Source organism: Ascaphus truei, chromosome 1, assembly GCF_040206685.1.
Source record: "Ascaphus truei isolate aAscTru1 chromosome 1, aAscTru1.hap1, whole genome shotgun sequence".
In the NCBI taxonomy this organism is placed as follows: Eukaryota; Metazoa; Chordata; class Amphibia; order Anura; family Ascaphidae; genus Ascaphus; species Ascaphus truei.
Window position 1 is genome coordinate 318,400,300 of NC_134483.1, and position 25,157 is coordinate 318,425,456.

Sequence of the window (25,157 nt, forward strand, 5' to 3'; positions counted from 1 at the left end):
GGCAGCTTAGGTAATTAATTAGTTTTCAAAAAAGGTAATCAAAGCCTGCATATATTAAAACAAAAATATATATTTTTTGAAGTGCTGATTGGATTACTTATTTAATGAGCTCACTTGCTAACAGTTTACAGAGCTCCTGTTGGATAATTTTAGAGCCTGTGAATGAAAAATCCAAAAAGGGATTATCCTCTGGCACATTAAATACAGAAGATGCATTATTGCATTGGCATAAACCATTGTTGCTATTTGTAATATGTTTATTACTTCCTCAGTTTATATCCGCTCCCTCTTGAGACCCAAGCTACATTATTGCAGACATAGATATCCAAAGCTCATCAATGGAGCATTCCCAGAGGTATGCTTGAGGATGACATTTAACCTTGGACTATGGAACTTTTTCTGCTGAAGTGTGATTTGAACTGAAAAGCCAGGGCAGAAGAGAACCACAGTTAGTTTAGGAACCTGAGCAAAAAATGTGATGTCTGTCAGGTGATCTGAGAGACATACACTACTTGCCGCCCACTTACTAAATTAGTTTGCTCAGTCATAGCAAATAAAAATATCACTTGTGAGCACATTAACATGTCTCAGACAGGTCTGCAACCCTGCTTTTCATCATTATCTCTTGGCATACAGTGCTTCCAATGCAGCCAGGGATTCTAGGTAAGGACATGCAAATAAGCACACTGTCACCTTTTGCTTGGTACCCATTATTACATAGACCCCTATGAGCTTATGCCTACCGTACTACACAGCTTTCCAGCACAGCCTGGGTTAAAGAAGTACATAGCCAGTAATCCTACTCACAGACAGCTGTTTCAACTTTTTGGATCTCTTCAGTATGAGGCTGGTTATACTGGCTTTGCAATGTAACGCTAGAATAGGTTTCAACCGCACATTAAATCAGTCATAGCTTAGGGAAAGGAGAGGAGAAACCTAAGGGTTAAAAGTGGCAGGCCCGTTTACAGCAAAATGTGGGCAAAGTTAAAGACAGCTGTCTCCACTGCTACTGAAACAAAGGTGCAGTTGAAAGATCCAGTAGTCGTATTGGTCTGGGAGAAATGCTGTATTGTATGTCTTTATTTATATAGCGCCATTAATGTACATAGCGCTTCACAGTAGTAATACACATGGTAATCAAATAAATAACAGATAATATAAATTACAGATCATGGGAATAAGTGCTTTACACATAAAAGTAACATTAAGGAAGAGGAGTCCCTGCTCCGAGGAGCTTACAGTCTAATTGGTAGGTAGGGAGAACGTACAGAGATAGTAGGAGGGAGTTCTGGTAAGTGCGTCTGCAGGGGGCCAAGCTTTATGTATCATGTGTTCAGAATATCCACAGTGCTATTCATATGCTTCTTTAAGCAAGTGTGTCTTAAGTTGGGTCTTAAAGGTGGATAGAGAGGGTGCTAGTCGGGTACTGAGGGGAAGGGCACTCCAGAGGTGTGGGGCAGTCAGTGAAAAAGTTTTAACGTGGGAGAGGGTTTTAGATACAAAGGGGGTAGAAAGAAGACATCCTTGAGACCGCAAGAGTCTGGATGGTGCATAACGAGAAATTAGGGCTGAGATGTAAGGAGGGGCAGAAGAGTGTAAAGCTTTAAAAGTGAGGAGAAGAATGGAGTGTGAGATGCGGTATTTGATCAGAAGCCAGGAGAGGGATTTCATGAGGGGAGATTCTGAGACAGATCTAGGAAAGAGTAGAGTGATTCTGGCAGCAGCGTTTAGGATAGATTGTAGGGGAGACAGGTGAGAGGCAGGAAGGCCGGACAGCAGGATGTTGCAGTAATCAAGACGGGAGAGAATGAGGGCCTGAGTCAGAGTTTTAGGAGTCGCGCAACAGAGGAAAGGGCGTATCTTTGTGATATTGCGGAGGAAAAAGCGACAGGTTTTAGAAATGTTTTGAATGTGAGGGGCGAATGTAAGAGAGGAGTCGAGTGTGACCCCTAGGCAGCGTGCTTGGGCTACTGGGTGAATGATCGTAGTTCCAACAATAATGTGGAAGGAGGTAGTAGGGCCAGGTTTGGGAGGAAGTATGAGGAGCTCTGTTTTAGCCATGTTGAGTTTAAGGCGGCGGAGGGCCATCTAGGAGCAATAGGCTTATTGGTCTGTATACTATCATTTCACCTATAAAGAGACCCAATGTTGGTCCCATAAAATGTGTCTCAACCTAAAGCAAATCTAAAAACAATGGAAAAATGTCAGACTTAAGATACGTAGGGCCATATTTATTGAGTGGAGATATTCCATAAAAAACGTTCTATTGTAAGATACATCGTCCTAGCAAATAAATTGACTGTAATGTGTCTTCCAGCGTCTGGAAGTCTCATGGAATACCATCAAGTAAATGAGTCTTGGGGGCAGTCCAAAGCAGCAACTTGGGCTGTTTCTGACTGAAAATCCCCAAACTACCTGAACGGCCTCTTCGGACTATATAGAATTACCCCATTAATCTGTTTTTTTTTTTAAATTTAAGGTATTCAACATCTATTTTACAGATCACTGCCACTAGTTCAATTTCATCTTAAATAGGAAAAAGTGGGATGTATTTTCTGAAAAAGAGACTGGTTCAAAAGCAGGCATATGTTTCCCAATGCGCTTGGCTTCCGGAGAACAGTTCCACACAAGGAATCCAGGCTGCCCATGAAGCCAGGAGCCTGGTAAATGTGGGGAGCATGCTTACTGCAGCTTTTATCTTAAATTACAAAGCCACGGTCAGAACATTTTTGGGTGGGGACCGGAGCCAACTTGTGGTGGGAATCTAGTATTTTTTTCTTTCTTGGGATATTGTGGTTTTAATGTTCCCTTCTCTTTTACCTCCCCATCTGTTTAAAAAAATAAAACACACAATATTTCTGAAACTTTGCAGGAAGTACGGGCAGATTAGGGAGGATTGCTCAGACACATTTTTGTAAAAGTGACACCATTTGTTGGATCCCTTTAGAAATTGACTTTTTAAAATAAATGGAAAAGCACTGTTTTAATAGGGTTTAATAGTTTGTTTTGTTTTTGTTACATGGATGCACAAGAATAGCTGAATTCCTAATGGTAAGAATGATGTGGAAAAATCCTCTTAAAGAAGGTATATTTATTTGTACAATGCAAATGAGAAAGTAGAAGTGTCCGGGTGTATTTAACAGTGATGGATCTGGATTCGTTGCACTTTGTTTATTAATCTTTCTGTTTTGTACTGTAGTGATCACCTTACTGTCTCCGTTCTCTGTGACTATTAAAGGGACTAAATAAAAATCAAGCAAATGTATATATATTAAAAATGAAAATATGTTTTATATTTTACTATTAACTATTTACCTTAATGCCAATTTGTTTTTTTGCCCCATCCTCTCCCTATTGGCCTCCGTAACGTGGGGTTTAAAAAGACCCCCAGGAGGTACCCAGAGCTAAAATGAATGTGGTTCAGCAACGGAGACTCCCTGCTTCCAGTCCTCGTAAAAAGAGGGAGAAAAGCTCCTTTAAACCTGTTTGGGAGAGTAAAATCTTAACAGTTTGCAACTAAAAGCCTTAAAATTAAACTGTGTAAAGAAGATTTACTTTTAAAATAAATATATATTTCCCCCCATGCGGAAAGCATGGGGTCGCCGGAGCTTAACCACGTTAATTTCAGTTCCGGGTATCTTCTGCTCCCCAAGATACTTATCTCTAAAGGGGCTGCTCATATCGTATATCTGTTTAAAGGTCCAATAGGGAGCCACAAGTGATGACGTCGCGGTTTCCTATTGGCTTGCGGGACTTTTAAACAGACATTTTCTAACATTTTCCTTTAGAGATAAGTATGTCAGGAATCAGGGGGTCCCCGGAGCTGAAATTAACCCAAGAGATAATGCCACTTTAAGGGAAATACCAATGGACTTACAAGAAAATACTACAATAACAGTGTTCTTTTTATTTGATTTACAACATAGCTTTGCAACTTCTCCTTTCGTTTAATAAGCTGATCACGACGTCACTAGGGTGCATGTGCAATATGTTAGCACAGGGGTGCGCAAACTAGGAGATTCTCTGCGGGGGGCGCGGCGACCTGCGCTCTTCCCGAAGGCATTTAAATTAAATGCCGGGAAAGCGGCAAAGGCAACTGTAACTCTCTGTTACCTTGGCTCAGACGGCTCCTTATGACACGTCGCCATGGCAACGCAGCGCCAAATGACGCAGCGGGGTCAGGTGCCAACGCGACGTCGTGACGCCAGAGCCAATATAAGGAGGGGTGGCACGAAGAGGGGGAGACAGCCGGCAGGGGGGGCACAGGGAAAAAAGATTGTGCACCCCTGTGTTAGCAGATGACACACGATCCGATTGTATTTTGTTTTGTGAAAGCCGTTGTACACGTTGTAAGATTGTTCTGTTTACTGTGCAGTCAGTTTGCATGGAGAGCAGGGAGCTGATGCTGCTGCTGCAGCACTTGGTCAGGCTAGGAATTCTGGGAGTTCATGATATATGGGCACCTGATCTATAAAGTGTGATAGTGCCAATCACGCAGAAAGCCCTAATGTCAATGGGGTTTTCCATGCAGTGTTACCACACTTTATAGAATAAGTGCCACAGAGGCGTTCTCCTGCCTGTGTTTGAGTATTTGACTCTGTAAGTCTAAAAGTTCCTATTGACAATATAGTGGCAATGCTAAAAAATGTTTTTATTATTTTTAATATGCTATAAAAGGAACATACTTAATAACAGCTTTCCTTGTACAAACTTGCATGTTGGGGTTGAGACATTACCAGTTTTAGCTTTCCGGTTTCCAGCATCTCAACCCTTTAATAGAAACACAGGCCTTGTTCTGTATTATTCTTTGTTTGCCTTTTTAATTGTGCTCCAATGCCCAATATGTTGAAGCCAACAGAAATCACCAAGATCATCATAAAAATTATGAATGATCATCCGGATTTTCTCAAAAAGGTCGACATCCTTTGGCTTGACCTGTTGCAAGACTGTACAAGGATTCAGTCATGACTTTTTTTTAGAAACAAATTCCAACTGTCTGACATACACTAGAAAAATGGTTCTCCACTTAGCTAATAATTGTAGCAAGCCTTCAATTGTGCTATTTCTCATGTTCAGAAATGTGTTAAGGCTGCAGTTTATGTATGGCTCATCATGCAGTTTATGTATGGCTCATCATAATCCCCCCCCGAAAATAAAATGGAACAATTTGTAGGGTGCAGTCCTACTTATACATATATTTAGCATGTATTGGAGAGGTTATAAGATTGAATTTCTTAACCATAAAGAGCTGAGTACAAATGATTAATTGGGAGAAGGAGGATGCGGAAACCACTTTATTGAGTAAACTGGACCTAGATCTATTTTTAAACCTTTTATCTGATTGGCTGGCGAAGCATCTGGTTAGTCAGTTAGGACCAACCAGAAAAGAAAAGGTTTAAAACAAAAAGATAACAAAAACCAGTATATAAGTGCACCTGTAACTGAAAATAAAGTGCAGTAAATGAGGACATGTAGTTTAAAAGAAAAACCATGGGGGGAAACCGAGCAGAGCACCCCGCTTAAGGCCCACTGGGAAATTAACTCGACTTCCTGCCCAGTGACTACAGCGTGGGTGTTCTCTGCTCGGATACGGGAGCGTACCAGCACCCGAAATAAGGCCTGGCAGGTGAAGGATACTTACCCAGCCAAATGCTGCTTCCTGGACTTATAAATAGCCAATTTGGCTAACGCAAGGAGGACCTAGAATGCATAGTACTACATACTGTATGTTTCCAAAGTCAAGAGCCTATTACAACAAAAAAAGCAAGACCAACTATCCAACTATAAAAAAAAAGGCTAACAATCTGCTCAGTCACACCACCTCATAGTAAGCTACATTTCCAGCACATATCCGTTAAAACAGGGGTTCTCAACTCCAGTCCTCAAGTCCCACCAACAGGTCAGGTTTTAAGGATATCCCTGCTCCAGAACAGGTGACTCCATTCAAAATGACTAAGCCGCTGATTGAGCCACCTGTTCCTAAGCAGGAATACCCAGAAAGAGAAAATCCACTATATGGCTGCTCCACTATATGGCTGCTCCACTATATGGCTGCTCCACTATATGGCTGCTTCTCAAAGCTCCCTGGCCCTGCGAGCCACTGGGAAGCCGTGACGGCTTCCTTTTGGCCCATGTGACAGGAGATACCCGCACACCCTTTGGAGGTAAGTATCTCTGGAAGCAGGTGGTCCCCGGAGCGGAAATTAACAGGGTTTAACTTCGGAGACCCCCTACTTCAAACCTGTATTAAAAATGAAGAAACAAAATGCGGGGGAAAACGGCTTGGATTGCTCCTTTAAAACCTGAACTGTTGGTAGCTCTTGAGGACTAGAGTTGAGAACCACTGTTTTAATAGGCTCACCATCATTGATCTAATTCTTCTGTTTAGAAACCAGAAACACCAATTTAATTACTAGAACCTATCCCAGTTATTAAAGCCACTGACCTCCTTAATGCTGTCAATCCTTATCCAAACACCAATAAGTAAAATACTCCTGTTTGGTTGGGAATAGGGCAGTAGGGATTGGAATCCATGATGACAAAAGGGTAGTCTTAACATTTTGCTTCAGAGCTGCGCCCTCCTACCTGCTCATCCTCGCGCCCCCTTACCTTGTTTTGCGGCGTCAAGTGACGTCACGTGACCCAGTTGCCATGGAGATGGACGTGTGACGTCACTACGCATGACACCGCGGCGTCATTTGACGCCGCGTTGCCATGGTGACGCGTCACAGCAGCTCTTCTGAATCCCGGTAAGTGAGTTGCAGAGGCCTCACGCGATCCCCCCAGCATTTAATTTAAATGCCTCAGGGAAGAGCGCAGGGCCTCTGCAACCGCCCGCCCCCCAAAAAAATCCAGCTCCCCCCACTTTGCGCACCACTGCTTTAGCCCACCTCCCCAGCAGTGCAAGAACTTTGCAACACTTTCCTGTTTGTGGTAATTTGTTGCAAATATTCCCAGCAGTTTGAGCTGCAAACTGTAACAATAGATAATGATACCTTAGTACAGCGGTGCGCAAACTAGGGGGCACAATACTTTTTTTGGGGGGCGCAGCTTACTTATCGGGCTTCCGTGTCCATTAGTCTCCATGACAACGTGGCGTCAAATCACGCCGCAGGGCTACGAGACGTTTCATGACCCACAGTGTCATTTGACGCTGTTGCCATGGAGACACGGCGTCAAATGACCCCCGAAGCGTAATTTATTGCCGATGGGGGGGGCGCAACACAGGGGGAGAGCAGGCAGGGGGGGCAGCACAGGAAGTTTGCGCACCCCTGCCGTAGTAGATTCAGGATACATTGTAGCTGGTGGGTTACACTGACTGCAGGATTGATTGAAACTGAAAGGCAGCCATTAAGGGAACCCAGAGAAGCAGGATCTTTGCTGATCGATTACGGGAGAACGAATCAAGCTTAGGTAATTTGTTTTCAATTAAGGTAATCAAAGGCTGCCCCTTTAAAGGTGCAATCCAACTTACGACCATAGTGAACAAAGGGGTATGCATAATTGGTCAGCCTAAGTGATTGACGTTATTTTTCTAAGAAACAACATTTAAATTGTGCTTAAAGAATATTTTCAGCTTGTGTTCCAATAAGCGGATGCTCTCTGAGTTTATTAAACCTTCACCATATTTCTTTTGTGATAATACTCTTGGTGTAACCTCCTTTTCTGCAGGCAAAGTGTTACCCTTCTTCTAATCATGGTGTGAGTAGAAGACAAATTGCTAATAGCTAACGTTTGAGGGCAATGACATACAGACAAGATAATGGCAGCGTTTTTATGGAAAAAGAAAACATTGGTGGACGCAAGCACATGATATGCTTATTTTTAATGCAATTTATTTTGTCTGCTAAGTGGAGTTCCACCTCCTAATTTGTGAAGTAATACACCAGCAAAACAAAATAATTAGAGCATGATTGCAGGTGTCCGGTGGCCTGTGTACACCTTGAACATTGCCCTTTTAACCTGCTTGCAGCTGCAGACTTTTTTTTCCGGGTATGAGTTTAAAAGTTCAGGAATAATGTTACAGATAAAATAGGAAACTAGAAACAAATCTCCAGTAATAAATCTCTGAAAGCCAGAGTGCCCGGAGGAATTCCAAAACAAGGCCTGTGTTTGTTTATAGCACAGACATTTTTACTGTTGGTATTCACTGTGTAATACAGGACACATGCAGTATGTGTGTCAGTAAAGTCTTTTTCTTCAACAGGTTTATCTGTACAGTAAGACCCCGCTTTTCGGCGGTACTGAGAAGGGGGCCGCCATGTCTGCGCGTGCGCAGAACGGGCCGGTCCGAGGTTGCGTGCAGAATGGGTGAGTGAGTGAAAGTGGGTGAGTGACTGGGTGGGTGTGTGGGTGACTTTGACTGGGTGACAGTGGATGGGTGGGAGACGGTGGGTAACTGGGTGACAGTGCGTGGGTGGGAGACGGTGGGTGACTTACCTTGACCGGGTGGTGTTTCCTGGCGGCAGACGGTTCCCCTCCTGGCACGGATATCCTCGTGGCATCAGGCTGGGGCAGGAGGTGAGTTCGAAAGCTGGCGGGGGGGCAAGAGTGGCAGGCTGGGGCAGGAGACCAGCGCCACGTGAGGGTGAGTGCAGGAGGCCCGGCCCGCGCTTCCCCTCCGTCCGGGAGCCGTTGCACGTGATGGTGAGTGCAGGAGGCCGGGGGAGTGCAGGAGGCCGGGGGAGTGCAGGAGGCCCGGCCCGCGCTTCCCCTCCGTCCGGGAGCGCACGTGATAGTGCGGCTGGGGATGTTGAGGAGCGTGCGGGTTTGGGGGAGGTGGGGGAGAGAGTGAGGGGCACCGGGAGAGGGGAGAGGGGGGGGGAGGGGTGTGTGGAAGGTGAGCTGCGGTCCGACTGACGGGGGAGAGTGAGGCCAAGTGTGTGTGTGTGTGTGTGTGTGTGTGTGTGTGGTCACTCCGCCTCAGGCCAATGAGAGGTGTGCGGGGGCGGGCGGGCCAAGGGAGCAATCTCATTGGCCTGAGGGACACAGGCCATGCAGACATACAGTGCTTTCAGAAATATATAGTAGATATAACATAATACAGCTGTATTATTGACAGGTAGGGGTAATAATGCAGGGCGTAACTTTTATTAACAGCAGCCATATTTACCCCTACCATCACAGGGACAGTGTACTGTAACATTCCTATGTGCTGTGTACTGCGCGCTATTCGGTAATTGTGAAGCGCTTTGAGTTCCATCGCGAGAAAATTGCTATATTAAATAAAATTATTATTATTATGACGACTTACAGTCCGTTTTCACAATGCAGGAACATATTTTATCAAATGCATATTTATTTATTTTTGCCTTTATGTTTAAATTTTTTTTTTCCCCCCAAACATTTTTATTAGGGAATAATCAGGATTACAAGCGTATAACAAGTCATAGCACATAGCAGCCTAATACAAAATGTTTTTTTCAACATTTAGGATAGGAAAGGATATCGCCAAGAGAGGCGTGACCTCTGGGCCACGTAAGGGAGAGGTCTGAAAAACAGAAGGAAATAGGAGGGGGGGGGGGGGAAGGGGAGGGGGAAGAGAGAGTTGGGGGAGGGAGAGGGAGGGGTATTTCCCTTCCTCAATTGCTGCTAGCCATCTATTAGTCTAGACAACTAAATTCTCTGCTCGATAATCGTTTATGCGGGTTCCTTGGACTGGATCAATGACCCATCCAAGGTTCCCAGACCTTATAATGTTCCTCAGTTTTGCGCTTGAGGAATGCTGTTAGTCTCTCCATTAACATCACTTCGTCCACTCTTCTCTTAACCATCTGCTTGGAGGGGGTGATGTCTTTTTCCAGGAGAACGCCACAGCGCACCTTGCCACTGTAAGGACGAAGGAGATTCATTTCCTAACTGGGCGGTCAATTTCCTCTATTGGCCTGCCAAGTAGGTAGGTCAGTGGGTCAGTGGGAATAGTGAGGCCGGTAACCTCTTTGGATTAAAATTTGTATTGTGAGCCAAAAATTCTGCATTTTTGGACATGCCCACCAAATGTGGGCCATGTCGCCTCTCTGACCACAGCCTCTCCAGCATAAATCTGAGGCCAGGGGGTAGATTTGCTTCAATCTTACTGGGGTAAGATACCAGTGAAACATGATTTTGTAAATATTTTCTTTCGGTGTGGTACAAATGGAAGTTCCTGAAGCTGAGTCCCATATATCTTCCCAGTCCTCTCTGTCTATGTCTATATTCAGTTCCGCTGCCCACTTGAGCATATAGTCATGTGTGGAGGGGCCCGCTGTTATCTTTATTCCAGCGTATATTTTAGAGATTAAACCTTTTTGATGGGTGCCAGTCTGGCACAACATCTCAAAGTTTGTGAGAGGGGGGAATTCAAATTTGGGGACATTTTTTGAAGAAAGTGCTGAATTTGGAGATATTTAAATGGGCCAAGTTCTGGGGCCTCGTATTTGGTGCGTAGATCTTGGAAGTTCAGCAGCCTTCCACCGCTCAGTAGGTCAGCGACCACCCTGATCCCCCTTAATCTGAATTGTTCAAACTGTTTTGGTTTGCACCCTGGGGGAAACCTGGGGTTGTTATGGAAGGGGGTAAGCATTGAACCTGGGGATGAAAGTTTGGACTTGGTTTTACATTTCAACCAGACTTTCCAAGTGTGCCTCATCGCACGAGCTCAAATTTGTGCACTGATCTATCTCCTCTATCCATACTCCAAAGGCAGGCCGGCAGAGAAGGCGTTTTGGCGTTGTGGGATTCGATATCTATCCAACAATATTGGCCCGGGTCTGCGCTCCACACTACGGCTTGCCTCAGTTGGGCAGCTTGGTAATATTTTAAGATATCAGGAACACCCAGGCCTCCTCTCCCCCTCAACGACAGAAGGACTGACCTAGCGACCCTTGGTCTTTTGCCCTTCAAAATAAAATTAAACAGTCTACAGGCATACCCCGGTTTAAGGACACTCACTTTAAGTACACTCACGAGTAAGTACATATCGCCCAATAGGCAAACGGCAGCTCGCGCATGCGCCTCTCGTCACGTCCTGAACAGCAATACCGGCTCCCTACCTGTACCGAAGCTGTGCGCAAGCGGGGAGACTAGAGAGCCTGTTACAAATGCGTTATTTACATCAGTTATGCATGTATATGACGATTGCAGTGCAGTACATGCATCGATAAGTGGGAAAAGGTAGTGCTTCACTTTAAGTACATTTTCGCTTTACATACATGCTCCGGTCCCATTGCGTACGTTAATGCGGGGTATGCCTGTATTCTGAATGTTTTTAGTTCAGAGCCAGGAACATGGATCGGGAGTGTCTGGAAGAAGTATAGCAATCTAGGGAGTATATTCATTTTTCAAATGCATATTTTTACAATACATCTTTATGACTTGAAACATACAACTCTATTCAGCAACCCACGTTAAACCGGCATCAACGCGAAGACACCAAGCTATTTAATACCATTCTCTATCATATTTTTTCACTTGTTTCATACTTTACAAAAGAAATATTATTATTTCATATTTAAGCCCAAACGCCTATTTATGAAAGTATAACAAGAAATACAACACAATGCCCTGTACACCGTACCATTTAAACCACCAAGGGACTCATACCTAACTGAAGAAAAATGTCACAGTGATATCAACATTGCCATGTTTAAAGCCGTTGTGCATTTTAAGAGAAGTATTCTGAAGGCAACATTTTAAAGCCGCAGTCAAAGCTGCCATTTTTTTGTTTGTAATTTTTACCCCCCATGAATATGTGCATCAAAACAATCCACACAATGATAAGTAATTAACTAAGTTGCCGATCGATCCGTTCTCCTGTGATCGATCGGCAAAAAATGTGAAAAATGCGGCGCGCTCAAAGTCGGTGGGGAGGTACTTTATTTATAAATTTTCAGACCGTTACGTCATTTTTTCTAAATTTCACTCCACGTATGCACTAATTTACACTATTTCATATTACAAAATAGAATATGAATTGGTGCATACGTGGAGTGAAATGTAGAATAAAGACATAACGGTCAGATAACTTATAAATAACATACCTGCAGTCATACATGGCGAGCTTTTCTCCCACTACTTCCAAGATTGTTGCAACCCCCTCCTCCTCCCTCCCCCCCTCATCCTCTCACACCACTACCCACTCCTCCTTCCTCACCATCACCTCCCCTCCTCCTCCTTCCTCATCATCACCTCCCCTCCTCCTCCTTCCTCACCACCACCCCCTCCTTCCTCACCACCTCCTCATCCTCCTTCCTCACCACCACCCCCTCCTTCCTCACCACCTCCTCATCCTCCTTCCTCACCACCACCCCCTCCTCCCTCACCACCTCCTCATCCTCCTTCCTCACCACCACCCCCTCCTCCCTCACCACCTCCTCATCCTCCTTCCTCACCACCACCCCCTCCTTCCTCACCACTTCCTCATCCTCCTTCCTCACCACCACCCCCCTCCATCCTCACCACCTCCTCATCCTCCTTCCTCACCCTCTCCCCCTCCTGGTATCTTACCTGTGGAGGCAGGGACAGAGTGAAGTTCTTCTCTCTTCTCCCACATGCAAAGCTGGAAGGAAACTACATTTCCCTGCATGCAAATGGGGGAGCTGTGAATGCTCCTTAATGACGTTGAGCGCTCCCATTGGTTAGACTTCTCCTTGACTGGGAGGGGGGGGGGGGGGTGACGCCGCCCATTGCCCTGGTTACCAGACGCTGCAGCCTGCTTCTGAATCAGAGATAAGAGCGGGGACGCTGCAGCCGGCTACACCCTTCACACTCCCACTCCCTGCACGTCCAGAGAGGGAAAATACCGGACACATACATGTCCGGTATTACCTCTCATTTTTTACCGGACAGATCGGCCAAATACCGGTCTGTCGGTTCAAACCCGGACACCTGGCATCCTTTGTTCTACTGACCATTTTTGATCAGTACTTCATTGCACACGTGGATTTTGGCACGTATTTAATAAACTCTGATCTTCCATAACACGCCTTCTAGCGCTGGAAAACACCATAAAAGGCCATTCACCTGAATGGATCGTAACGTGTCTTCCGGCACCGGGAGGGCGTGTTATGGATCAGCACTGCTTAGTAAATATGGGCTTTCTTTTATGTTATTGTTAGGGATCCGTTAGATAACTTCTAAAACAATGTAAGAGACCCATTCCATTGAAAAGGTATTGCAACTGTACGCTGAAAAAGTTCTAACAATAAATTTACTCTATATATCCAGGGCTGGAAAATAATTAGGACCTTTGACCTTACTTCTGTTAATGAGGCAGCAATTGTCAACATTTCCTGTAGGGAAAGATGCAGCCTCCTCTTCATTGGATCGCTCGGCTTAAAGGCAGTGTGGCTGCTGGAGCCTCGATACTTGCGCCTTGCGTCTGCCACTGCGGTTTGTCTCCATTAAGTGCAAGGCATTGTGGGACACAAGTATTGAGGCTGTGGCAGTGAGCATATCAGTTCTGTCAGTTCTGCTGTGTGGTCCAGAGAAATGAGGCTGCTTCTTCACTTATGTGCCCTGATTTTCCACTTGTCATGGACCAGTGGACGAGTGTATTTTTCAAGACCTGTCTATAGCCTTCCCCAAAAGAGTTTAGTGGCCACTCTCTCAGCAGTCTGCAAATCACGTCACCAATTATGCAATATATATAGTTGCATAGTTACTTAGTAGATGAGGTTGAAAAAAGACTTGCATCCATCAAGTAGAATGTATGCTAAATTTAGACAACAAATGCTTTATCCTATATCCATACTTACAGTATATTGATCCAGAGGAAGGCAAACAAAAACCAAGTGAAATAACATCCAATGATATCCCTGGATCAACATCCTTCTCATGTTTACTTATTTGGAACATCCCTGTATATATTTCCCATCTAAAAAGATGTCCAACATTTTTTTTTAACAAATCTATTGTATCTGCCATCACAGTCTCCATGGGTAATGAATTCCACATTTTAACTGCCCTTACTGCACAAACTTTTCCCCATGTGCCCCCCTGCCTGCTCTCCTTGGCATCACATTGAAATCACTTTACAAATAGTTCACCTTTAAAAGACCTTATCTATAAGATTCACAAGAAGAACTTAAAGTCCATTATTTTTTATTTCAGCTTTGTACTGAAAAGCGGTGTAATGCGGCAGGCATAAGCTTATAGGGATCCATGTTAAATGGAAATGAAGCAAAAGGTGACACTGAGTGCTCATTTGCATGTATTTTCCCAGAATCCCTGGCTGCATTGGAAGCACTGTATGCTACGAGATAATGGGGAAAGGGCAGGGCTGTAGACCTGTCTGACACATGTGACTGTGCTCCCAAGTGATATTTTTATTTGCTCATTCTTAATACACTTGGTGTTTTACCTGTTTTGTCAGAATGCGAGTTTCTTTTAACTTTTGTGGTTCTGGTAAACACTTTTTTTTTTTAGCTTGAACTACAACCTTCGAAGCATTAATGTACATTAGTATAAAGATGGATCTTCTGTGGTTGTCATTTATGTGGATTCTGATTCTGTCGCAGCATGCAAAGAGATGTCTCCCATACTTGGAAACATCAGGGATCAGGCAGGCGTTGTGCATTGCAAGTTGCTCTTGGATATGACCCCTTTATTTTTTCTGCCTACAAGTAATGTGAAACGTATGGTATTTTCCTCAGACACTTGGTAGCCGCACGATTACATATGCTATTGTTTCTGGATTCCTTCCAGATACTGAGCTTGGCTTGCAAGCTGCTCCTTCAAAAAACAAACAAAAGAAACCTTTGATCTTCTGTAATAGTTGCACTTTTTCTGCAGTCCAAAAATCTTGGGATGATGGAGATGGAAAATGTCAGTGTTGAACAGCCTGCTTGAAGCTTGATGTTCTATGGTACTTCATGAAGAGCGTTCACTTATTCATAAAGCTGAATTATTCACCAGCTTCAGGACATTGCAAAGGGAACTTGCACTGCTACGCAGTTATGCAAAAGTAGTTGTTTTCATAGCAACATTTCTTTATTACGTTTTACAATCCCTCCAACACAATACACCTTTCTTACCCACCAAATGTCTCTGTGTTCATTGTCTTTATGTTCAGCATGTCTGCGAGGAAGGTGATGCAAGATGTTTGTGCTGCCTCTGATGTGTTCAAGCATGAATTACAAGCAGCAATCCCCCCTAAGTTTAAATCATATAATGTTTGTATCTTCCCCTCTAAGCATGTTATGCTTTTCATGTATATGTTTGGGCGTTAAATGATTTTCCTAATCTCTAGCGTCCGACGTTACCATGGTAACCTTTCGCCTGTGGGGAGAGCTTCATGTTAACCTCCCGAAAATGTAATATTTCAAATATTTCAAAATCTCCTAGACGAAGCATCAGATTGTAAAAATAAAAACGATTTAGGAAGAGCAAGAATAGATTGTTTAAAGTAGGAAATAAAATAAAAAGTAAAATGGCGATCAGCGGCGGACTGCCGCTTTAAAGCAACATCTGTACATTTCAAATAGATATTTTACTTCTCTTCTATAATGACAATGCTCTTTTTGAGATCCAAATGTAGTTGGGTAAATACGAAATGTCTTTGTGATCAAGATAATATAATTTGCCATGCATTAATATATACCGCCAAAACATGAAAGATACAAGACAGACCACTGAAGCCAATCCTTCTTTTCAGTTGATTTCTTTTAACTTGCTTGTTCTCAAGATTTTCCTAATCGCAGCAGACCACGTGAATGTTAATAACAGTGTGCAGACACCATCCTTATGTACACCGTCACATCAACACGATATTAAATGCAAATAGTATAATCACGTAGGAATAATGTGCCTGTAAAGCATATACTCATAAACTCTCCGCACCAATAGTGATAGAAAGGCTAAGAGGTTTCAGGGACCACCATAGTAATCAGGTTATCACAATTTGAGAGCCTTTTAATTGGCAGTTAACCTGTCTTCTACGTGTTGCAGATCCATTTGAATTTAGCAGAGGGAAGACTGCTTTGTTGCATATGAATAGGGGCCTAACTTAGGGCCTCATGCAGAGAGCAGCGATCTAAAAAACTGGCGGGTTGAATCTTTTAAACATAAAATGTGGAGAATTCGCCTCCGTATGCACAAAGCAACGGTAAGCGCCAGAATTGCCATGCAGGAATATGGAAACTTGTAATTGGCGCGAATCGCGCTGTTTGAATGTGCTTTAAAGAAACCGCGAGTTTAAAGTGCCTTTTTTTTTTGTTTGTTTTGGCGCGCAACTGAGGCCACGTCATCCCTATCGCCAGGCAGCATAAGGGGTTTGCCAACTTTTCATGGCGTGCACAGACTTGGCGAACAGCTCTCCATGTTTCTGGAGAGATTCTCTCACACATGCTGTTCGCCGCTTCCTGCATACGGCGGCTTGAAAAAGTGCAAAAAACTAGGGATTCGCCACCGCCTCGGCGAGTTTTTCAAAGGTAAAAAAAAACATGGCGCTTTTTTCTGTTTCCCTATTTCGCGCCACTTTCTGATTTTCTGCCCGCAGAACTCTCTGATAAGTGGCCCCTTAGTGAGTAATCTGATTTCTCATGATCATTTCACCTGTGCATACTGTTTATTGCAGAGGTGTGCAACCTATTTTTCAATGTAGCCACAGGTGTGGCGAATTTAGAAGTGAAAATCGCCACACCATGTAAAAATTGAGAGATTAGGTTGCTCAATCGAACATTTAAAGTAACACAAACTGTTCGTCTGCTTCACTCACCTCAGCACTATCACCTGCTGCTTCACTCACCTCAGCACTATCACCTGCTGCTGGTTCACTTCGTTGACTCATTCAGAAAGCGGAAACCAGCACACGCCGTCAGGTGTGGGAGCTGGCAAACCCAAATTTGCCACACTTTCATGGCCAATTCGCCACTTGCGGCGATTGGCAACAGGGTTGACCACCTCGGGTTTATTGTTTAGTGAGTCTCATTTTCTCATGACAAAAATACTGTTTGGGTAACCATGGCCGTCACGTCTGACTTTTCTTCTCATTTCATCTTCTTGCTTCCATCCTGACATTGACTTTGAAACAAACACAACTTTTCTTTGATTGTCCATATATGATTTCCTAAATTGTATAGTTTAAGATAGTTAACAGTCATACTGGAGATCATTAGTATAAGCTTAACATCACATTATCGACACGTTAACGGTTAAATGACGCGCTCTCCTGACCCTGAGATAGGGCTTTTGCTGGAGTGGAGATAGGAGAGCGATATGGCTAGTATGTGCAATTTAAATCATTAGTCAAACAGATAACCGTACACAGCTGATACCTTTGAAGCCAGTGTTTGCTGAGAATATTTTTCACCAGATACAAATAAATAAAACCGTTACTTTAGAGCTGCAGTCCAAGCAATATCCTACATGTGTGTGCATGTGTGTGAATAAAAAAAATCAGTTCTGTACTATGAGAAAATACTTGTATTGTAGCATTTTTCTTTTAAAACAATGCTGATTTACATTTTTAATGTATTATAATCTAACAAGCATTTTTTGTTTCTATAGCAACCATTTACAAAGTCACATCCCCTTCCTAATCTGAAACAAGCTCTGCACACCCCTTTTTGAGCCCTGCCCTCTCTCTAGCAGTGAACCAATTGTATCTAGTGACTGCCTGGTCACATGATCTTCCCCACGGAACTTTGTCATATTAATATGCAAATGCGTTCCACTGACTGCAGAATACTCCTCTACAGCCATTTAGTGAACCCCCGAGCCGAATGTTCGCCGATCGATCGCAGGAGAACAGATCGATCGGCAACTTAGCTAATTACTTATCATTGTGTCGATTGTATTGATGAACATATTAATATGGGGTGGGGGGGAGGCAGGGAACAGCAGCTTGGACTGCTGCTTTACTGGTGATTAAATAATTTTTAAGGAAACTAGTTCTACTTACAAGTTGTTTAAAATTATGTTCTTTGTCCGCTCCATGCAACTACTCCCTACATTGCAACGTAATGCTAGTAGGGTACAATAGGATAAGAAAATACATTGACACTAGCAGGAGCGTTTTCAGCACAATATCAATTTTTTTAAACTTAATACAGTATAAGCCCTTTTTGTGGCGTTACAGTGTTGCTGTGGGTCACAGTATTAAATGTATTCTTATTCATTCTGCCCATTTGGTATTTTTTAATGTGGCACTTAGATCATACTGCTTGTTTTTATTCTGTTAAGCTGCGAGCTGAAATTTGAGCACTAAATAGGTTGCTAACAAATCTTGAAAAACTATTTTACAGGCCTTGTTTTTCTTCACTTTTAGCATCTGGCACACAGGCGTCCTGGCCATGCACAAAAGCAGAATGAAAACAAGTATAAAGTGGCTGCAGATATCTGAAATCAGCATAAAGTAACCAAATTGCTGTAACAGATGTAAATGCTTAAAACAGCAGTCCTGCGCCCACTTTTTCTTGTTTGTTTTTTGTTTTACTATATGCAGCATGTGAGTAGCTTTAATGAGAAATAATTATCTAAGCTGTTGATCGATTCATTCTCTGGTGATCGGCCAATATCCTGCTATGTGGGGCTATCGAAATGGCTTCCTTCTGACTATGCGGAAGTCTGAAATGCTGTAGGTGCAATGTAACATTATATTACTGAGTGTAACACATTATTGATGCAGCTTTGAGCTCGGTAATAGACAGTCTGCTGCTGGAAAAACGGCAACAGATCTATTTGTGATACTTTGTTGCCAAAGGGCAGAGCCAAAGAATGGTGTTTGTGATCGTCTATTTCAAAAGAGGAAGTGGATGTGACTTTCTAAATGCTTGCTAAGCAGCCAAAGGATAAGTACATAAAAAAAAAAAATGCAGACAGTATTATCTAAGGCCGTGCCTATAGTGCTGTTGTTGGTGACGGCGACACGGCGGGTGACGTCGCCGTCGGCGAAAGTTATGTTTCGCCGGGCGGCGGGGTTGCGGGATTCCGGCAATTTGATTTGTTCAAGGGCCGTCACGTGACGCGACAGCCCTTGAAAAATCAAATTGTGCCGGCTTACAGTTTCCGCGTCGTCGCTTTGTCGCCGATGCGCGCACTATAAGCGCACACGGCGGCAGCAATGTATTTGTTTTCGGGTGACGTTGCGTCGCCGGCCCTATAAGCGCCGCCTTATACTACAGAACAGATTTACAAAAAAAAAAACCCCCATAGGATTTTGGATGTTTTGCTGCTGAAAACAAGAGAATAAATGGACTGCCAATACTAGAAATAGCCCATGGGACCCACTTGTAGTCTTAATTAGCTTCAAGTTTAATAGGTGTTCTGAGTCATTAGTGGTAGATTGTGCTGGGGTGGCCGAAAATATAAAATATTTAGGAGACTATCCTCTGCCCCTTCCCACCCGTCATCGATTCTGTGTCACTATATGTGTATGTCAGTGTGTATCTGTGACACACTGACACCCACAATCTCACACAACCACATGGGTGAGGCGTTCCGGCTGCCCCTCACCACCTGTTGATGGCTCTTTGTCACTGTGTGTGTCACTTTGTCACACAGACACACACACACTGAGACTCTTACACAGACACACACACGCTGTCTCACACAGACACTCTCACGCTGACCCTATCACAAACACATGCAGTCATACTCACACACACATACTGACGCTCTCACACAGACACATGCGCACACACACACACACTCACTCAGACACACGCAGTCTCACTCAGACACACTATCACATACACACGCAGTCACACTCTCAGACAGACATACTGACTCACACAAACACACACTGTCTCTTACAGACACTATAACACACAGACACACTGACACTCTCACGCAGACACACGCACTGACACACACATCTCTTCCTCTCGCTCTCAAATTGAGCTACTACGGGGCTGCTCTGGTAGGCACCGGCACGCCAGTTGCAGGACACGGAGACCACACACACACACACACACTCTGACTGGCACACACTGACTGACATACAAACACACACGGACTGACACACACAAACACACACACACACTGACTGGCACACACGGACTGACACACACACACACACACACACACGGACTGACACACACACACACACACACACTGACTGGCACACACACACAAACCGACACAGACGCACACTGACTGACACAGACACACACTGACTGACACAGACACACACTTACACAGTGCAAAAACAAAAAGAGAGACAGCGCAAACAACCTCTTGTGTAGTGTACAAACAAAATTGTATTAGTAATCAGGTGAGTATCGCACGTACATCAAATAACTGAAAAATAGGCAAGACATGTTAGGGACATGTTACCACTCTGTGCTCTGCAATCGTGGATGATTGATGTGAGTCACCAGGATCAGCTCTCCTCCCGCAAGTACCGTAGGATCGATGCAGACTTCTGCTTAATCAAACCGAGACCTCTGGTAGCAGGATGCAGGCGCAGTAAATGCTGCCACGAAAGGGGAGACCTCTCCGGTTGTTTACCACCACGAAGGGGAAGTCTCTCTGCCGGTTCCTCTATCCTCGATCACAAGACGCACGCCAGTGACGTCATCAAGCGGCGCCAGCCAGAGACGCGAGTCGCGTCTGTATGAGTCACCGTTTAGGAGGTGAATGTCCCAAATAGTATCCCGAACCACAGAGTGATAAATAATAAGGCAAATAGGCAAATAGCAAATAAAAACCTCAATAGGTATAAAAAGAATGCGCCCTCATTCAATCCAACGCGTTTCGTGTATCAAACACTTTGTCAGGGAATCCAAACGCGTTGGATTGAATGAGGGCGGATTCTTTTTATACCTATTGAGGTTTTTATTGTTATTTGCCTATTTGCCTACTTCTATATCACTCTGTGGTCCGGGACACTATTTGGGACATTCACCTCCTAAACGGTGACTCATACAGACGCGACTCGCGTCTCTGGCTGGCGCCGCTTGATGACGTCACTGGCGTGCGTCTTGTGATCGAGGATAGAGGAACCGGCAGAGAGACTTCCCCTTCGTGGTGGTAAACAACCGGAGAGGTCTCCCCTTTCGTGGCAGCATTTACTGCGCCTGCATCCTGCTACCAGAGGTCTCGGTTTGATTAAGCAGAAGTCTGCATCGATCCTACGGTACTTGCGGGAGGAGAGCTGATCCTGGTGACCCACATCAATCATCCACGATTGCAGAGCACAGAGTGGTAACATGTCCCTAACATGTCTTGCCTATTTTTCAGTTATTTGATGTACGTGCGATACTCACCTGATTACTAATACAATTTTATTTATACACTACACAATGAGGTTTTTTGCGCTGTCTCTCTTTTTGTTTTTGCACTAGTTCGGTTTGTGGAGCCATACCACGAGCACAGCAGCATAATCTGTATTTCTGTAACAGGTTTACATTTGTTTATTTATCACTATATATATAATCACTTGAGCACAATATTCACGATTATATGAGCGCAGATCACTCTTTTATTTTACACACTGACACAGACAGACACTGACTGACTGACACACACTGACTGACATACATACACACAGACACACACAAGGAATTCACAGATATAGATATAGAAGTGCAAGTAGCTAAAACACGTGTTGAAAGTCAAACTTCTTTGTGTTCTGGCACTGAAATTGTGTTTTAATTTTTAATTAAAAACATCACTATCACAAATACAATTTCTGTGACAAAAGACAAAGAGGTTTCACTTAAAATGCGCGTGCTCGGCACACACACACTTTTTTTTTTTTAAAGGTTACAGCACTATGATAAAACCTTAATTGTGATTATAGGATGCAGAGAAAACAAGTGATTTGTGAAAATGGTTGGGTACTAGCTTAGTCTATTGCATGTATTATCTCGTTCACTATATTCTTAACCTTTACAGTGTGCGAATGACGTACCTGCTACGTCTACGTCATGAGCTTGTTTCTTAGGGGCTGATTGAACCAGCGCTATCAAAATATAAGTGGAGCCCCCTCCACTACTGGTTCTGGCATCCGGGGCCTGATCTCGTCACTGCTACAGCAATCACATGACCCAAGAAGTTCCAGAGATCCAGAGACACTAGTGCCGCCAGCCAGCCCGCCAGCCCGCCGGCCCTGTACATGTTAATAATACTCTCAGTTCCATTTTATTTATGGGGCTTTAATAAAATGTGATTTGTGGAAGTGGTTAGATAACCACTTGTGTAGCTGTTATCATTGTTATTTCTACGTGTACGCTTTGCGGCGAGGCGGGCCTGAAACGCATTGCTGCCCCTTCAGGCAACAAAAGTGTTATAGAGTTGATTGTGTACAGTACAACATGAAATACAAACATTGGAGATACAGTGTTAGCAGCTGTCATTAGAAACAGGTGAATCATTCACTCTATAGATATGTATTAATGTGTCCAATGATACATTCCTCTCCAAGGCATCCTCTGGTTGCTGGTGTGATAGTCATCTCATTCATTACACAGTAATTCACCAGCCTACTGTGGCTATATTTCTTAGACTCTATGAATGAAAATGTCGTGCAGAAGTGAAGCAGTGTTCCCTAGGCACAGCAGCATCATTAGGGACCTGTGCCGTCCCTCCTTTCCCTTCTCTCCATCTCTTCCCTAATGAGCTGTCACTAAGGAGAGCAGTCGCTCTCAGTGCAGCGCCGACAATTGCTGCGGCTGTAATTAACATAACTAGAAATAGCAGTTGCCTTGTTACGGCCTCTATTGGGTTTACTTATCTCAATAATATGCAACCAGCCTGTGCTCCTCGTGTAAATCATCAGGACTCACAGCAAAAAAGGGTCATGTGGTTGATATACAGTAGAAGGAAATGTCTGCCATTGCTGTATGGTAATTATAAGCCATGTTATCCAGTGCATAGTTACCACAGATTGAAACATACAACAAGATCCTATTAACCGCTCACCGCTTCTTATGTTATCTTCTTAAATGTTAAAACCATGCAGTCATTTATCAGCCTTTTTCAGACAGACAACAAAATGTTTGTTTCATTTTTACAGTTTTTTGTTTTATTTTAACGCTGCTTGTTAAAAAAAAAACCCAAACATTTCTCTTTTGGCTTGTAAACTTGTTTATGTCTGAAGTGGTGAACGCAAGTATGGTAACTGATGCCTGTGACATCTTGTTTTCCAGATAATATGCACGTGTCACTGGCTGAAGCCTTGCAGGTTCGGGGAGGCCCATTACAAGAGGAGGAACTGTGGGCAGTGCTCAGTCAAAGTGCTGAAAGCCTGCAAGAGCTCTTGAGAAAAGGTAATGTTATTTATTTTGCAAATAGAATTTTTGTCTGAATTGTTTTTTTGTTGGGAAATGTAAAACCTATACAATGTTAAGTGCAAATTCACTGTTTTGTTATAACTGTTAAATGTAAAAAGAAATCTTACATTTTATGTTTTTCCTTCACTTGTTTCTCTCTGTTTTTATTAACAACTAGCTGATATACCCGGCGTTGCCCGGAGGCCGTGAGGGGGGGTGTGAAAGGCAGGGGGTGGCGTGAAAGGCAGGGGGTGGCGTGAAAGGCAGGGGGGGCGTGAAAGGCAGGGGTGGGTTTTGTGAAAGGCAGGGGGGGGCGTGAAAGGCAGGGGGGGGGGGCGTGAAAGGCAGGGGGGGGGGTGTGAAAGGCAGGGGGGGGGGTGTGAAAGGCAGGGGGGGGGGCGTGAAAGGCAGGGGGGGGCGTGAAAGGCAGGGGGGGGCGTGAAAGGCAGGGGGGGGGCGTGAAAGGCGGGGGGGGCTTGAAAGGCGGGGGGGGGGGGGCGTGAAAGGCGGGGGGGGGGCGTGAAAGGCGGGGGGGGGGGGGCGTGAAAGGCGGGGGGGGGCGTGAAAGGCGGGGGGGGCGTGAAAGGCAACACAGTGTGAGACACACACAGAGTGTCACACACACACACACAGTGTCACACACACACAGTGTCACACACACACACACACAGTGTCACACACACACACACACACACAGTGTCACACACACACACACAGTGTCACACACACACACACACACACACACACACACACACACACACACACACACACACACACACACACACACACACACACACAGTGTCACACACACACACAGTGTCACACACACACACAGTGTCACACACACACACACGTCACCTAGAGCGACACACACGCGACACCTACCTGTACTTCAGGCCGCCGCCATCTTCTCACTCGGCGCCGCGAGGGAAGTACTTCCGGCCGCCGCCATCTTCTGACTCGGCGCCGCCGCCGCCATCTTAGGCGCATCGCGAGGGAGGAAGGGGGTCCGTTGCCTGTTCCCCCGCCGGGGATGGAGATCAGGCGCCGCGAGGTCCGCTGCCTGTTCCCCCGCCGGGGATGGAGATGAGGGGAGCGGGAGCGCCGGGAGAGGTGAGCGGAGGGGGTGTAATGTGCGCGCGTGTGCACAGGGACATCTCACTCGGCGCCGCCGCCATCTTAGGCGCATCGCGAGGGAGGAAGGGGGTCCGCTGCGCGGGGATGGAGATGAGGCGCCGCGAGGTCCGCTGCCTGTTCCCCCGCCGGGGATGGAGATGAGGGGAGCGGGAGCGCCGGGAGAGGTGAGCGGAGGGGGTGTAATGTGCGCGCGTGTGCACAGGGACATCTCACTCGGCGCCGCCGCCATCTTAGGCGCATCGCGAGGGAGGAAGGGGGTCCGCTGCGCGGGGATGGAGATGAGGCGCCGCGAGGTCCGCTGCCTGTTCCCCCGCCGGGGATGGAGATGAGGGGAGCGGGAGCGCCGGGAGAGGTGAGCATAGGGGGTGTGTGTGTGTACACAGGGGTGACCAGGGCTGAGAGTGTGTGTGTGTGTGTGTGTGTGTGTGTACAGGTTGTTGTTTCACAGGGGTGACTGTGAATGTGTGTGTACACAGGGGTGACAGTGTGTGTGTGTGTGTGTACAGGGTTGAGTGTGAGTGTGTGTAGTGTTGAGTGTGACACTGAGTGTGTGAGTGTGAGGGGGTGACTGTGTACCAATGAGTCCTCAGAGGTTCTGGGCGTGTGGTGTGACTGCAAGTGTGTGAGAGTGAAGGAGATGATGTCACAGTGGGGCGTACCTCTTGGCCAATGAGTCACGGACCAATCAGATTCACCGCAGATAGCACTAACCTCACTAACCATTCGATTTTATATATTAAGATACATAAAAATATCACGTGTGGGTGCATTTGCATGTCAGACAGGTCTGCAACCCTGCTTTTCCACATTATCTCTTAGCATACATTG

General features: G+C 44.9%; 1 protein-coding gene across 9 annotated transcripts in view; it reads left to right on the forward strand.

Annotated features, from left to right (window-relative positions):
- The window catches only part of PTPN13 (protein tyrosine phosphatase non-receptor type 13), a 285,427-nt gene that overhangs the window by 60,957 nt on the left and 199,313 nt on the right, over positions 1-25,157 (forward strand). For all 9 annotated transcript variants that reach the window (XM_075605884.1, XM_075605865.1, XM_075605874.1 and 6 more), the window contains one exon: positions 23,070-23,189. In XM_075605884.1, the coding sequence (XP_075461999.1) occupies positions 23,075-23,189 (115 nt within the window). In that variant the 5' untranslated portion in view covers positions 23,070-23,074. The remainder of the gene's footprint in view (positions 1-23,069; positions 23,190-25,157) is intronic.